Source organism: Piliocolobus tephrosceles, chromosome 4 (assembly GCF_002776525.5).
Source record: "Piliocolobus tephrosceles isolate RC106 chromosome 4, ASM277652v3, whole genome shotgun sequence".
NCBI classification, from domain to species: Eukaryota; Metazoa; Chordata; class Mammalia; order Primates; family Cercopithecidae; genus Piliocolobus; species Piliocolobus tephrosceles.
In genome coordinates, this window is record NC_045437.1 from 33262041 (window position 1) to 33279468 (window position 17428).

At 42.8% G+C, this 17428-nt stretch overlaps 1 protein-coding gene and 1 non-coding gene across 3 annotated transcripts in view; both read right to left on the reverse strand.

Annotated features, from left to right (window-relative positions):
- ADAMTS12 (ADAM metallopeptidase with thrombospondin type 1 motif 12) overlaps positions 1–16977 on the reverse strand; it is a 371764-nt gene extending 354787 nt beyond the window's left edge. Inside the window, exons 1-2 of one of the 2 annotated variants that reach the window (XM_023216585.2) lie at positions 16523–16977; positions 4897–5258 (exon numbers count right to left, since the gene is read on the reverse strand). In XM_023216585.2, coding sequence (XP_023072353.2) covers positions 4897–5258; positions 16523–16649 — 489 coding nt within the window. In that variant the 5' untranslated portion in view covers positions 16650–16977. The remainder of the gene's footprint in view (positions 1–4896; positions 5259–16522) is intronic. The other variant, XM_023216586.2, reaches the window with a different exon arrangement.
- Positions 11708–11811, reverse strand: LOC111545612. The gene has a single exon (XR_002732505.2). It is a non-coding gene; the product is annotated as a U6 spliceosomal RNA (small nuclear RNA).
- Positions 16978–17428: the final 451 nt, after the last annotated feature.

A 17428-nucleotide genomic window follows, 5' to 3' on the forward strand; every position in this document is an offset into this window, starting at 1 on the left:
ATTTAATACAATTCCTATTAAAATCCTAGCAAGATTTTGTAGACAAGATTATTACAAAATTTATATGGAAGGAGAAACTAGAATTACTAAAATAATTTTGAAAAAGTGGACTAAAATGGGAGGAATCAGTCTACCTGATTTCAAGACTAATTATATAGCTACAGTTATGAAGACTGTGTGCTATTGATGGAACAGAACCTAAAACTCAGAAATAGACTCACAAAAATACATCCAGCTAATTTTTTACAAAAGTGTAAAAGCAACTTAATGAAAGAAAAACAGACTTTCAACAAATGGTGCTGGAACAATCAGACATCCATAGGCAAACAACAAAGCAAGAAAGGAAGGAAGAGAGAAAAGAACGAAGGAGGGGAGGGAGGAGAACCTCTAAGTCTCATACCTCATATAAAAATTAACTCAAAATAGATTACAGACTTAAATATAAAATATAAATATGAGGTGATGGCAGCAGGAGAGAAATGGGTATAGTTATAAAATGATAACATGAGGGATTCTTGTGATGGAAAAGTGTGTCATCTTGACATCAATGTTAGAATCCTGGCTATGATACTGTACAGTAATGTTGTAAGATGTTGCCATCAGAGGAAACTGGGTAGAGGACATATACCAATACCTCTTTGAATTAGTTCTTACAACTGTTATGAATCTACAACTATTTCAAAACAAAAAGTTTAGCATAAAAATACTAAGAAATACCTCTCAAAAGTTTAATCCATATTTGAGTTTAAAACAAGAAAGGAAATCTCAATGCACCCAAAGAGAAAGGCAAACTTAAGGACAGAGAGTACATGGAAGGTAAAGCTGGATGGCCCTTAAGAGATCCATGACCAGCTATTCAGATTAAGAATTAGAATTTAACTTCCCAGCAGGGGCTGGAATGACAGTTTTTGATAGAGCCAAGAACTGTATTCGCTTTAATAAAGCCTGAGCTAAGAAATGTTATGAACAGGAATTAAATAACGTGCTGTAAGCAGAAATTAAAATTATTAGTTTAACGATCCAGGTATACAGTCCAGAGGGTAAGGGCTTCGCAGAATTAGAATGCCCCATGAAAAATCAGAACCCCAATCCTGTCTTATGCACGAGGGTAGATATTTTGCACTATCCTTCCAGTGCAGACATCTAAACTGAAATACTAACAACAAATTCACTTGGAACCAATCCTGTAGTGCCCCTGGCAATAGCAAAACCAAAATGACCCCCACTGTGACACTCACTCTTGAGGATAAATTCAGAGTCTAGCTGATTAAAGAACACAGTTCCTCCATCAAAAAGCTGAGAATGGAACAAATCAACTAAACTATCAAAATAAACAAATTCCACAATGCCAACATTGTGAAAGTGTTGATGGGGGAAGGGTAGTGAAAATGGTGGAGATGACAGAGGAGAGCTGCTGAGTTGAGACATGGGCTGACTCGGTCTGGGAGCAGCCTCAAAGAGGACAAGGGCTGGAGCCATGCTAGAGTACATTAAATGGCGGAGGGAGGTTGTCCCACAACTTCCCATAGGTAGCTTTTCTAGGGTCCTCAGTATGAAATCATCTTGAGTCTGCTCCAGAGGAGACTAAATGAGCCTCAAATCGTAGACAACTCCAAGAGAACACAGCCTCCAACATCTCATTCAGATGACCACATCTGAAACAAAGAAAGCCAGGTTTGTACCTCAGGAATGACAAGCAGATGCCCTGGTCCACATGAAAGTGTTTCCTTCCTAAGAAGGACTTCCCAAATGCTACTTCTGCCCCTAGAAGTGGAGAAGGGCTTATAGCCAGCAGATCCTAGGTCTGCCATCCTGTGAATTTGAATGTAGGGCCATACTTGGGTGAGAGAACAACTACACTGGATGTCACACCCTAGACACATGATCAGAAGTCAGACACAAGTCCAACCACTATTCTTTTGACTAGGACCACTCTAGGTGGCTACTGGCAAATTTGGCACACAAGCAAATGAACTTGAATCCAGTCAAGTAGTGCACACACAGAAAGGAAAGAAACTCATTTGGCTTTGGGTTTTGTAACCAGCCATTTTTTTTTTTGTAACCATCCATTAAACATCCAATTATGTGTAAAAGGTTCCAAAATAATCCTCCAAGTAGAATGTTTCTTCTGGGAAAATCGTTCACTGATCTGGATGTGAAAGTTTCCCATCATCTTAACTAACATTTTGTGCTTCTGAACTTCATATGAATCTGAAATCTGAATCTGAAAATGCCTACATGGTAGTACCCTTGCTCCTTGGGGACATTTGAAATTGAAAGGGTCCTAGTATTCCATTCCCAAGTCTAGGATAATGCTAAACAATATGCAATTTCCTTTGGAAAGCACAAGATGAAAGTGGGGAGCAATTTACAGCAGTGGTTTCACCCCTGGTTGCTCATTAGCGTCACCTGGGGAGATCTGGTACTTCAGAGTAATATTGGCCAATACCACCCGTTAACACCCACTTATGCTAATCCAGTGGTTGGCAACACTGACTGCACTTTAGAATCTCCTGGGGAGCTTTAAAAAATGCTGATGCCTGGACTCTTCCCTCAGACCAATTAAATCAAAACATCTAGGCTGTGGGTTTGGGGCACTGGTCCATTTTTAAAGCTAGACAGCTGGTCTTAATGTTGAGCCAGGGTTAAGAATGACTACTCTAGTCCAGGGCTTCTCAAACTTCAGTGGGCATCAGAATCTCCTGGAAAGCTAATTAAAACAAAGGTTTCAGACAGGCAAATCTATAGAGATCAAATATAGATTAGCGGTTCCCTAGGACTGGAGGAATGGGGGAATGGGTAAGTGACTGCTGAGGGATATACGTTTCTTTGTGGGCTAACGAAAATATGCCAAAATTTTTGGTGATGGTTGCACAACTCTGAATACATTTAAAGCCACTGAGCTGTAAACTTTAAGTGGGTTAACTGTATGTATGTGAATTATATCTCAATAAAGCAGCTAAACACACACACAGAGATTTTTGTCCATTCCCCAGAGATGCTAACACACTAGGTCTGAAGCGAAGCCCATGGGTTCGTCTTTGTAATGAGCTCCCATTCAATGTGAGGCTGATTCTGCAGGTCCACAGACCATACTGCTCCATCCCATGGAGACATGCTGATGTTTAATGAGCATGATAATGTTCATCATCAGGGGCTCTTTCTTCAGTTCTGGCCATAGAGGATTGGGTGCCGTGATGCTTCCAGGGTTGTCTCACAGGAATGAGAGCCAGGATTGCAAAGGGGAGATGTGATGTGAGTCTAGAGCAAGCCTAGAGGATGACAGCCATGGAACTGGGAAATGTTCTGCAGCTCAACGAAGCCCCTGATGAGGCCCAGAGAGAAGAGGAAAAGAAAAATAGAAAACCATTAACCATTCTTGATTTTGTGCTATGATCTAATTAGGGGGAAATGATAAATACCTAATATGAAAATCCAAATTTACAGAAAGAGGCAAAGCAAGACTTTCCATTTATTGTATAAAGCAATTCATCCCCAGAGGTCCTCTGGAAAACTTACACCGCTGGATAATGTTTTACTGAATTTTCTCACAGTATTCTGGCAAAATCAAACTCTAGAAATACAAGATAAATGCAGCCCTAAATTACAAAGTACAGAAATTCTTAGCAAAATGGTAGTAACAATGGGAGGATTTGGAACAAGTGCCTTTTGCAGGAATGCCAATGCCACAAGAAGTTTTGCTTAGCAAACCAACCCTGGCACAGGGGCCAAAGCCGAAAACGTGGACTCCTCCAAAACCACCTTCAGGACTCTGGGATTCCTTCCCCTGCAGTCACTCACTCCCTAAACACACACCTCAAAAAATCTCAACAGAATTCCTGAGCATTGTTTGCCCTGTAGTTGCTGGTGGGCTGTCACTATTGGCTGCATTTTCAGATACAGCGTATAACGGTAGAAAGACTGAACCCAAGGTAACTTGCACAGTGAATTTATTCAATGTCTCCAAGCTGCCTCATCTGCTAAAATGAGGCAAAGAGGACAATGAACATAAATCACATAGTAAACCACATACTCCAGTGCTTGGTATATTCAAATAATATAACAGCAGCAGCCAATATTCATTGAGTGCTTATTATTTATTAAACACTCTACAATACTCTATTAAAAGTATTGGCAAACTTTTTCTGAAAGACCAGACAGCAAATATTGTGCAGTTCCTCAGCCATACAGTAACTACCCCAACTACTCAGCTCTGTTGTTGCAGTTCAGAAACAGCCATAGACAATCTGTAAACACGTAGCCTATCTGCCTTTCAATAAAACTTTATTTATAAAAACAAGAGGCAGGCCAGATTTGGCCTATGGTTCATAGTTTGCCAAACCTTGCTCCATGAGGTAGATACTACTATTATCTCCATTTTACAGATGAGAAAACAGAGGCACAAAGGGATCAATTGACTGCCTGAGGTTCCCTTATGAAGTCTGATTGTGAAGCACACAGAGTCAACTATTACATCACAGCAGCTGCTATCACCATCATTATTCATAACATTCTCACTCAGGTCAAATTTAAGTTCTGTTCCTTCAAAATATGCTGTCCAGCCAGTCAGTCAACAATACCTTCAGAGCTGCCTCAGAGGCTGAAGACCAAACTCAAATCCTCCCTCTTCTTCCCCCTCCAACCCCGCCCTGATGTTCCTGGTTGGAGTTCTGTCTGCCTCCTCTGAACCCTCGGTGTCCTACTCTTTGTACCTCTCAATTCAATCTTTTATTTATTAGACACGTTCTCGCCAACCCCTTTGGAGGCCAGGATCATCACCTGACAGGGGCTCAACTCCCATACGTCAGTGCATCTGTGAACTTGTTGGTAGTAGGTCTACTGGCTGAGACTCTAGGGGCCAGGGCAGAGGAAGGAGATGCCAGAGCCCACACTCACCAGTCCATGGCAGGCACTGAGGGCTGCTGTCCCAACTCTGGTGCCCTGCTGTAGAACCGTGCCAATGAGATGGCAGAGCGGGGCAAAGGAAGCCATCATCTTAACTCGGGAGAGGTTCCCATATCTCTTCTCCATGATGTAGCTATTGGAAAGAAATCCTCGATTGACCGTCAAGTTAAAAAACAGGTCCTTCTCCTCGTGAGAAATTCTGTAGTACACCCAGTCCTCTGAGCCATCCAAATCTCTCCTCCTCCTGCTGCTCGTGATGGGATAGTGCAAGCCATATGACAAAAAATGCCCACTGGCGTCTACTCGGACTGGACCCACCACGTGGTATTCTGGCAGGCCCTTGATAAAATGCTCTGAAAGAAAAAGAGAAATGGAAGAACAGTGAGAGAGACTGGTAGTAAGGCAAAGCCACTTTTGTTTGGAACTTGGATGCTAGCTTTCTTCTTTTTTTTTTTTGGAAATGAAGTTTCACTCTTGTTGCCTAGGCTGGAGTGCAATGGCATGATCTGGGCTCACCGCAACCTCCTCCTCATGGGTTCAAGCGATTCTCCTGCCTCAGCCTCCCGAGTAGCTGGGATTATAGGCATGTGCCACAATGCCTGGCTAATTTTGTATCTTTTTTAGTAGAGACTGGGTTTCTCCATGTTGGTCAGGCTGGTCTCGAACTCCCAACCTCGGGTGATCCACCTGCCTCGCCCTTCCAAAGTTCTGGGATTACAGGTGTGAGCCACCATACCCAGCTGCTAGCTTTTTAATTATACAATCCCACTGTTGAATTGAAGTTTAGAGATCCTTTCCATCATACAAATACTGTTAACATTAAATTCCCAGAACAACTTAAATTTACCTGGTGCCTCCTCCTCAGTGACATGATATCAGGTGTTTTACCAGAGACAAATTAAGATGGGAATTAATCCGTGATGGGCACTGTTAGAAAAGGGGCAAGGTCTGCATGAGGAACGGGAATCTTTCAAGTCTAGAGTTCAGTAAAACAAATTACAGAGCTTCACTGTGGATTATAAGGTGCTTCAATACATCAAGAACTTCCTGTTAAAGTCAGATTAGAGGGAAAAAAACAAAATCATGGCGAACTCATCATATGCACGCTGATCACACCAATTACAGCATAAGAGTGCTCCATAATGTAGCAAAGAGTGCACAAAAGAAGATGGGTTTTAAAAAAATGTTTACCAAATGCATATGATAAAGGGATATATCAGGATCCGAGGCATTGGCTCAAAACATAAAAACTGCCACTTTAAAAATGCAAGACTGGAACACTTGCTCCTTCCCCACACAAGAACACATACACATTTTGACCTACTCAAATTTGCCTCCCTACCACTACCTCCTTATTTTGATGTTTGAGAATAACAAAGGATCTACCTAGCAGATAATTTATCATCACTCTGGATTATAGACTTCTTTTTTTTTTTGTTTGGTTTGGTTTTGCTTTGTATTGTTTTCTGAGATGGAGTTTTGCACTTGTTGCCCAGGCTGGACTGCAATGGCATGATCTCGGCTCACCGCAACCTTCGCCTCCCAGGTTCAGGCAATTCTCCTACCTCAGCCTCCTAAGTAGCCAGGATTACAGGCATGCGCCACCACACCCGGCTAATTTTGTATTTTTCATAGAGACGGGGCCATGTTGACCAGGCTGGTCTTGAACTCCTGACCTCAGGTGATCCACCCACCTCGGCCTCCCAAAACCATTAACCATTTAGTAAGATGAACTAGTATGTTGCTAAAAAAAAAAAAAAAAAAAAAAAAACTTCTACTTGTCACTTCTTAGTTGTAGTTTTGCACTTTGTAACTTGTTTTACTTTGCTCATATAACTTCTGCAACTAGAATGTCTTTTGCATTCTATCAAAATCCTGTTTAAACGTTCAAGTCTCAACTCAAATCCTTCCTCTTTATTCTCCTAGTGTCCCTGGCTAAACTTCTCTCACCTTTCCCTGAACTCTCATGCCCTTACTTTCTGTACCTCCCAAAATGACTTTATTTTATATTGCCTTTTATTATACAATTTATCCCCAAAACTGCCAGAATCTTACACATCACAGGTACTCAGTTCTTATGTGTTGATGTATCAGTAAACACTATCGTAACTGGTTAATTAAAATAACTGGACTTGATGGGCTACAATTATAAAATAGCTTTTTTTTTTTTTTTTTTTCTTCCAGGCAACTACCTCCAAACCCTTTGTGGAATCATTCTTGTCTGCCTTGGATTAAATATGGGGCAGAACACAGAGTTTTCACTATCAGGCACTAGCAAATGGTCTCCATTTTTAGGCATATAAAGCCCGGCCCCATTATTTCCGACTGCAGCAGCTAGGCACAACAGACCACACGGCAACATGGGCAAATCTTCACAGCAATGCTCCATGAAAAACAAGAAATAAAACAAGCTAACGCAGAGCTATTTACATTCATGGAAAATACACACACATGAAAACAATAGTACAAAGTTTTCCAGAACACATTGGAACAAGAAATACATATGGAACCCATTAAAATGGTTTTCCATGGGGAAGAATTGAAGTAGGGAGTGGGAACAGAAATGCACAAATATATATAAGAAAAAAAGCTTTTTCGCAAATTCATGATACTAGTGTGCCATGAACTGAAGTGTATAACTGACTCAGTCCTCTCTCCTGCCCACTCGCTCCCTAAGAAATGTCTGCTCCAATCTAGTATTGGAGGACCTTCCAAGTCTAGACCTACCAAAGAGAGAAACTGTGGGTGGGTGAGGCGGATGCAGTCAGCTCCTGTAGTATTTCCCTCTGGCTGCTCTTCTCCTCTGCTATTCACAGTGATGCTTCTGGCTCCTCCAGGGCTCGAACAGGGAAGGGAGTTAGGGGCAGAAAATATCTTATTCAGCTGGGTATATAGCAACGGTATCATCTAGCAATGGTGCCCTGTACGTAGCCAGTGTCCACAGGCTGACTGGTGCCTTCTATTAAGAGAAGCTCTGTGGCCACTGGGGAACCTCTGCTCCCTTCAGGTCCCTCAATGTGGATAATTCCTCCTCCAACTGGCCACCCACTGCCTCCCTATCTTCTACCCCTTTACTGAAACCACATCACCCCTGCAGGGCATCCTCTTTGGCATCTTTTCAAGATGATCCACATCTTGTTGCCTTTCATGAGGTCCAAATCTGGCTCACAAGAAGCAACCATGATCCCTGCCATCCCCTTCACCCCCACCCCACGTCATGAAAATCAGGCCACTCCTGGCCGTGCTCTTGGTCAGCTCTGTCACCAAATGTCATTCCAGGCAGTCTTTTGCCTATCAGTATTTTAAGGCTAAAATGCTAGTGGCCATGCTCCCCAAGCCCATAGCAAACCCTCAAGATCTCTAGCTGTCCCATCCCTTGCCTTGAGTTGGGGCACAGTAGGGGGAATGAATGCCCTAGCATTCTCATCTCTCCTGAAGGAATTCTCTCTGAAATCTCTCCACTGGCCTTTAAGCCTCTCCTCACGTGCATACTAGGAGAGTGAAGCAATTAGAATCACACCATCCCCCTGCAAGTCCCACACACATGGTCTGAAATTTCTCTTTAAGTATGTGTAGAAAATTAATCTTTTTTTTTCTTCTCAGACTTAAGGTCTTGGCAGAAACTGAGACAAAAGGAAGAGTCCCATTTGAATACCCTGTTACACATGCAAGTCACCGCATCTTTATCAAAACAGAAAATAAGCATCTTTTCTAGCAGATTATTTTTTCAAAAAGCCAGATTGACTGATTTAAGGGGAGCACGAACGAAAAGCAACCACATTTTGAAAAATGAATTCTGAATAAAATGTTATACCCTTCCAAGTCAAATGAGCTATAACCTATTGAAAAATTCTGAAAATAATTGAAAATATCTTATTTGCTATACATAGAAAATATACTATTTCTAAGTATAAACAACTACATATATATGTTTATATAGTATAAACAACTATAATAAAATTTAGGTTGTCATGAAACAGAAACCAACAAGTGTGATTCTAAATCAATCTTACATTATTAAAAATTACTCTAAATTTTTATGTAAGTTGATATATCAAAATAATTGTGGCAATTTTACAGAAATATGGAAACAATAGGATATAATAAAGGGGCAATAAATGTATAATTGCATCTCTACTATAATTGCAACTGTGAGACATATTAAAATATATGCATATGAATAAAGCGTTTGAAATAATGGGTAAGAGTGCATATTTTTATGATGATGAGATTTGGGGTGTGGTTTTTCCTTTTAAAATTTGTAGTTCCTGTGTTGCTTTTCCCAGTTAAAAATAAATAGGTGAGAAGGATTGAATGGGGGAGTGCTATGCTGGCTTATGAGAGAACCATATAAAATATCCGGTAGACAAGATAAGTGAGGCATGCCTGTGCCCCATGATACAAGGCTGTCTGACACTGGTCACTCCCGATGCCCTGCTGATGGTACCCATTACAGCTGGCTACATCCTGAGGGAAGAATTCACCTTGGAAGATGCATCCCTTGACTGAGACTGCTGGAGATGGGGACGGGGCAGCTAGAGTAGAGCTCGAGGTCTTCTCAGGCAATAGGAAAGCAAAATGAGTTTGGAGCAACAGATCCACAGGAGTGTTAGCAGGAGACAAGGGTGTGAGAAAAAGCAGGCCAGGGTAGAGGCAGGCTTAAATGGCAGGCTTGGTATTCTGCCATCAAGGCCATCCAGCAGAGAGAAGCAATAATCCCAGATCTGAGTTAGAAGAACTGCAATGGGAAGAGTGTGGAGGAAGCAAACTTAATCTAGGAGTTATCTCAATTTATCCAGAAAACAACATTTTTTTCTCATAAATTTTCTGACTTAAAATATTCTTTATAGAAACTGCCTCTGAAGATACATCTCACAAATTTAAATACGATTTTTGAAAGTACAAAATGAAAGATGAAAGTTTGCCTATGCCCTAGCACCTATTGCCCAATAAATAAAAGAGCAAACACATTTATAAATTTTGACCCAGTTGCTTTTGATCTAATGACTTTTTAAGAGAGCCAATCTAAGTTGGCTATAGAATAATATGATAATAATTATAGTGTTTCATAAGCGCTTGCTGTGAGCCAGGTACCATAAGTCTTTCCTCATTCAATACTCACAACAACCTTGTGATAGAGATTCAGTTGTTATCCCCATTTCACAATTAAGGAAACTGCGTGTAGGAAGTCACTATGCCACATTATATAACATTCCTTGGATTGAAACGCTGTGCCTCCTATTTCAAAACCATGCTCTAACCACCACACCTCATTAGTAAATAAAGAAAAGCAGCTGCTCTTGGCAGAGAGTGTAATAGGGTTAGAGGTAATAACACTGCTCCTAGGGACGGTGATCTGACCAGACAAGAAGCGCTTCACTTCTTTACGCCTCCATTTTCTTAGCAATCAATGGACATAGTAATTGCCTCTTTGTCGGGCAAAGTGATGGGGGATAAGATCGGTTTTCCCTCCTGATCTGATTGTATAGGAGGCAGCTAAACCATGGCAGCCCATAGGTGTGGATGGAAATCGGGGGTCACTTACAAAGTGTGGTTTGTGTTGGTGACCCAAGCTCAGCTACCTCAACTATACAATGGTCATAATAATAGCATCTACCTCCTAGGCTGGGAGTGAGGCTCCAATGCATTAATATACTTAAAAGATTTTAAATTGTGCTTGACAAATAACATTCATTAGTTAAACTCTAGCACTGTTGGTTTTAAAGGTAGAAACTTGGCTACCAGGGATCACTGTGGACACAGACATGTATAACCTCCAAGCAGAGACAGGAGAGAAACCCACACTCATCTTAGCCTCCTCTCCGTAGGCTAAGATTAGTTTTGCAGATTTGTTAGCTATAATCTCGGCCAGTGAAAGCAGAACTCAGAGGAGATATGATAGCAACAGAGAAATAGGTGTCAAGAAATAATAATAGCTCCTACTTTTTATCATTTCTATGGTCAAGTACTACATTAAGAGCATGCCAGCTTGGTCTTATCTAATCCTCACAATTCTGTGGGTAAGCATTATTAACTGTATCCGTCATCTGGGGCTCTACTGCCATCTCTGTAAAGTGACAACAATGAGGGATGAGGATTTGTTCCTGGGTAATCTGATCCCAGAGCACACACTCCTAAGCTCTGCCCTCACTGCGTGCATCACCAGGGTCCGTTACCCAGCACAGATGTCAAGGCGGGTTATCAATAAGGTGTGGGGTTGGGAGGGCCAGAGGCTGAGATACACGAAAATTACATCACAATCTATACAAGGGTGTGTAGAAATACATTATAAGCTCCTAATACTTTGATTTGTCTTGTTTACAATTATATTGGAAGCCTCAGTCCACAAGTTTCAATGGTACTTCATGAGAAGCTCTTGAGTAAAGGCTGTTGGCATAAGCGCTTTTTAAAATACAAAACGAGGCATCTTTTACCCTCAGCTTAGAAAGGACAGAGGTAAGAGTATTTATTAGCTTTGTACAGTTCAGGCTAAATCTATAGTATTTTTTTTTTTTCAGACAGAGTCCTGCTCTGTTGCCCAGGCTGGCATGATCTCGGCAGACCACTATAACCTCTGCCTCCAGGGTTAAAGAGATTTTCCTGCCTCAGTCTCCCAAGTAGTTGGGACTACAGGCGTGCACCGCCACACCTGGCTGATTTTTGTATTTTTAGTAGAGACAGGGTTTCACTGTGTCGACCAGGCTGGTCTTGAACTCCTGACCCCAGGTGATGCACCCGCCTTGGCCTCCCAAAGTGCTGCGATTACAGGCATAAGCCACCGTGTCCAGCCTATTCTTTTTTCTTTTTAATGGAACGCTTCGCAGATTTGCATGTCATCCTTGAGCAGCGGCCACACTAATCTCTGTATCCGTACAATGTTAGTATATGTGCTTCCAAAGCGAGCATTATCTGTACTTATTCTTTATATTTATTTCTATCTTAGAAAGAATTGAATTTCTAAGACCCCTTTCTAAAAAAAGATTATGAAATTCCTATAGTAGAGGTTTTTTTCATAATTATCTTCCATGTAAGGTAACTGTAAACTTGCAACGCTATTTTTATTATAGAAATTTACACATGTTGGAATGTTGTGAAGAACTGTGTTGGTCTCCTCAAAATTGTAAAGTATGCCACAGAAGGCTGGATTTGCTCATCAACTCTATGATAACTAATGTGCTAACTATATAGATTATTATAATCAACACAATATATCAAATCTGTGAACTCTCTTCTTACATTAAGAAAACAGCTTAAATCCTTTCCTCCTTGCAGAATTTTTAAAAAATAGAATACATAAATAATTAAAACTCTTATCTGAAAACACTGCAACATTCCTTCTGTTTCTTGCACAAGCCTAAAGCTCATCTCTAATATGGAATAAAGTGCCTGTCCTGTTGATTTCACAGAGATGTCAGGAGCAAAAGAGGTCATGGAACAGACTGGCGCTTTGTAAACAGCATAGGGATAAACAACCCAAAGGGGATATGATTGGCTGTAGAAGAGAGGCAGTATGTTGTGTGCGAGATTAATATTTCCTGTTGTTCTGATACTTGGTTGTGAACCAAGAAATCCTGTGTAAGTCACAGCACATTCCTATATCACAACTGAGCAATGTGGAAAGAATACTGGGCAGTTAGTCAAATAGCCTATTTCTATGTTTCTAGTCCCAGAAAGGACTGGATTTATCTCCATACTCCTTCCAACGACTAAAATCCTGATTTAGCCCAACTCTGAGAACTAGAAGGAACCTAAAAAGTTATGTAGTATCTGAGTCTGGAGACTCAGTCTCCAACCATGGAACCCTGTGCAATTCCCTTTACCCTCCTTGTGAAGGGGCATTTATTAGGTGCTCAATCATATATGCTGACTAACTGATGCCCTAGACCTCTCATTCCTTATCTGTAAAAGTAAAAAGGGGGCCAGGCATGGTGGCTCATTCCTGTAATTGTAGCATTTGGGGAGGCTAAAGTGGGAGGATTGCTTAAGGCCAGCAGTTCAAGATCAGTCTGGACAACATAGCTAGACCTCATCTCCATAACAAAATAAATAATTCAAAAATAAGAATGGGTGAGATGATCTCTGAAGTAATTTGTAAGTTTAAACGTTCAGGATTTGAGTGCATTCAAAAATGCTATCAAAGTGGAAATGGAAGTCTAAGGAAATTGGTTATTTGTGAGGCTGTAGGTAGGTCATTTGGAAGGAAAACCCAGGCTATCCTAATCCCAGATAGCCTTAGAATTTCATTCTCTATTGGTTTGCCCTCATCCATCCCTTCCTCCTTCTTTCTGACTCTCCTTCTTAATTCTAAGTATAAGTCTGCTTGGAAATTTCTCCTCTGAGATATGAACAGAAACTTCTCAAAAGAAGACATTTATGCAGCCAACAGACACGTGAAAAAATGCTCATCAACACTAGCCATCAGAGAAATGCAAATCAAAACCACAATGAGGCCGGGCGCGGTGGCTCAAGCCTGTAATCCCAGCACTTTGGGAGGCCGAGACGGGTGGATCACGAGGTCAGGAGATCGAGACCATCCTGGCTAACATGGTGAAACCCCGTCTCTACTAACAAAAATCCAAAAATCTAGCTGGGCAAGGTGGCGGGCGCCTGTAGTCCCAGCTACTCAGGAGGCTGAGGCAGGAGAATAGCGTAAACCCGGGAGGCGGAGCTTGCAGTGAGCTGAAATCCGGCCACTGCACTCCAGCCTGGGTGACAGAGCAAGACTCCGTCTCAAAAAAAAAACCACAATGAGATACCATCTCACACCAGTTAGAAAGGTGATCATTAAAAAGTCAGGAAACAACAGGTGCTGGAGAGGATGTGGAAAAATAGGAACACTTTTACACTGTTGGTGGGACTGTCAACTAGTTCAACCATTGTGGAAGAAAGTGTGGTGATTCCTCAAGGATCTAGAACTAGAAATACCATTTGACCCAGCCATCCCATTACCGGGTATATACCCAAAGGATTATAAATCATGCTGCTATAAAGAAACATGCACATATATGTTTACTGAGGCACTATTCACAATAGCAAAGACTTGGAACCAATCCAAATGTCCATCAGTGACAGACTGGATTAAGAAAATGTACACCATGGAATACTATGCAGCCATAAAAAGGATGAGTTCATGTCCTTTGTAGGGACATGGATGCAGCTGGAAACCACCATTCTCAGCAAACTATTCCAAGAACAGAAAACCAAACACAACATGTTCTCACTCATAGGTGGGAACTGAACAATGAGAACACTTGGACACAGGAAGGGGAACATCACACACTGGGGCCTGTCGTGGGGTAGGGGGAGGGGAGAGGGATAGCATTAGGAGATATATCTAATGTAAATGACGAGTTAATGGGTGCAGCACACCAACATGGCACATGTATACATATGTAACAAACCTGCACGCTGTGTACATGTACCCTAGAACTTAAAGTATAATAAAAAAGAGAGAAAAAAAAAAGAAATTTCTCCTTTGCACCAAATGTGGATTATTTGTAAATCCACTAGGAAATTGATAGTGGTTGGTGAAATGCTTTTAAAAACTGAAATTATTGGCTGGGTGCAGTAGCTCACACCTGTAACCCCAGCACTTTAAGCGGCCAAGTGGGCAGATCACCTGAGGTCAGGAGTTGGAGACAGCCTGGCCAACATGGTGAAACCTTGTCGGTACTAAAAATACAAAAATTAGCCAGGCATGGTGACACACATCCGTAATCCCAGCTACTCAGGAGACTGAGACAGAAGAATCACTTGAACCCGGGAGGCAGAGGCTGCAGTGAGCTGAGATCGCACCACCACACTCCAGCCTGAGAGAGAAAGCGAGACCCGGTCTCAAAAAAAAAAAAAAAACTGAAATTATTTTTAAACCTAAATAAATATAGATCACCGATAAGCTTGGAGGACGTTATAGGTTTTTTTGAACAGTGGATACTTTCAGCACATAGCTCTAGATAGAGGTGACTAGGGAAAATAATCATATCTCACTTTTCAGATAGTAAAAACCATGGCCCATGGCCCAGTGGTGTCTGCTTCACACCAAGCTGAATTCCCTTACAATGAACATGTGGAGCAAGCAGAGCTGAAAACCAACCCAGGAGAATGTGTGTCTTTGAACGAAATCATCTCCAAATGCCCTGGGAAGTGCTTGCAGGCTTTGTTTGTGCTGCCCCAGAAGGGAGACCTTTCACAAAGGAACTGTTTTTCAAAGAACAACAAGGCCTGCTATTTTAAACTTGGGGGTGGGAGATTGTATCTGGACCGTTTACACAAGTGAGTGCTGGCTGACTGACATCTAACCCCAGTGTTTGCTGGCTCCAGCTTTCCAAGTAAAGCAAAGAGAGGGACTTGCTTCTGACACGTCTTGAAGCCACAGCAGATGAGTTGTCCAGCAATATTTGAATTTTACCACATGGGCAGAAAACCCTGCTTAGAAATCCTAAACAAGGACAGGCTGGTGATGTTTATCAACCAACTGACCTTGGGAATTAAAGGGATGTCAGAAAACTATGCAGGACACTTCCCGAAGCTTCAGCACAGTCAGCAAACACAGGACTTAGTGCATGCTAACCCAGTGCTCTGTGTGCATGTGCATGCGTGTGTGTGTGCGTGTGTATCCTTATTATTGCTACAGGACAGTGTTGCATGATTCTAAGAGTCAGACTATCTGGGCTCAAAACCCTGCTCTACATTAGCTGGCCTCATAAGCTCTCCAAGCTGCAGCATCCTCATCTGTACAGCAGGGACAGCAACACTGGTACCTGCACCCTGGAAGGCTATTGCCAGTGGTGGGATGGGCTGACACAGAGTGCCACGTGGGCCACTGCTGCTGCTAGGACTGTCTACCCCCAGAGGTACAATGAACTCCCCACCAAACATGAAGGTGCCTCTGACCCTTCCAAGTCCAATAAACTGCTGAGTGTTAGGCTTAAAAGAATAACAACAACAACAAATTGTCCATCAGAACGCTTCCAGTGCTTTCTACAATAACATGAGTTCAGAAATTCAGAAAGAGAAGCTGCCAGCTGTGGTCAGTGAGACAGGACAGGAAAAAGTGCGCCCTTACGGAGGTATAGTTCCCCCAAAAGGACTATTCTTTTAAAAACACAATCCTAAATCTTTCCAGGAAACCAAAACACAGCCAAGCCTGCTCAGCAGGGGGGAAGAATCACATTTCCCCTTTCCTGACCAGAAGTTTAAAACTAACTAGAAACACTGCAATGACTGCCAGTAGCCAGTTGGCACTTAAAAAAACGATAATTTTCCATGTTTAGAGTCTGAAAAAATAGGGGATCGAAACAGTACAGCATTTAAAGAGGAGACAAAAGAGAAAAAGTTACCAGCTACCTCTTGGGTCTTTCAAAGACCGCAGTGTCATCCCTGTAAAAGAGAGAGCAAGGTACTCACCTTTCTGTAAGAATGAACGACTCATCACCTTAAGCACTGAATTCTGAGAAAGCCTAGGTTCCTGAGCTCCCAGCCCAGATTTCCTTACAACGCAGCCAAATGGCTTTGCAGAGTTCAGTTCTGCCGGGTGGGGGAAGGGAAAAAGGAGCAACAAAGTTCCTGCATGTCTTACCACCACTGTTTTAAAAAGAAATGAAGAAGAGTCACTAACCTTGCCTCCTGTCCGGGAAGCGAACCGGGCCTGGCTGAGGCTGTCTCCCACAGCAAAGCGCCCCAAAGTTAAGGAGCTGGGCCACCACAGAAAGGTTTGCAAGCCAGCTCCTCTGGGCACATGGCATGATTCAGTTGTTGGGGAGAAGAAAAGTCAGAAAAGTTTTAGCCCTCAGCTCCAGAAATCAAGTGCTCGCCTGTGGCCCAGCAGGAAGATGCAGGGGTGCATGGTCCAGGCGCGAGAAGGCAGCGACTGCAAAGCTGCCCGAGATCTCCCTGTGCTTTTTTAAGCAGAAAGGGGCTAGACACCTTTTTCCCCTCCCTCCTCCTGAAAGGGGAGTGATCCAGCTGACAGTGTCCGCTTTCGGTGGAGTGTGGAATGGGCCGGAGCGGGAGGGCGCAGTCCACCCCGGTCCCCACCCCTCCGCCTCCCGCATGCCCACTTGGTGCATCGCACTTGGTGCATCTTCCTCTGGGACTCCCACCCCCGCGCTCCTCCGGCCCCGCCCCGAGCGCCGGGCCCAGCTGGCCTAGCCGGCCAAATAGGGGAGACCCGGGAGAACCGCCCTGGGCGGCACTTGGGAAGCTGCGAGCGAGAGGCCCCCAGGCCACCCCCACCAGCGTGCTTAAATATACGCTCAAAATCATGAGAACAGAGTTGGGGCAGAGGGGGGCCCCACTCCCTTCATCCTTCCGCGCTCAGCGCTGCCCCCTCCCATACTGTTCTCCTCCAAGTTCCTGAACTTTTCCCAACATCTCTCTATCAAGACTCCTCACCCACTCGGACCGCTCTGGGATTCTCTTCCACTGGAAAACCAATACGCGATTTTTCTCTTTGCCAAGTCACACAAAGGGAAATGGGCTGCGCTAATCTGCTAATGTGACCTCAGGCAAGCCCCCTCATCTG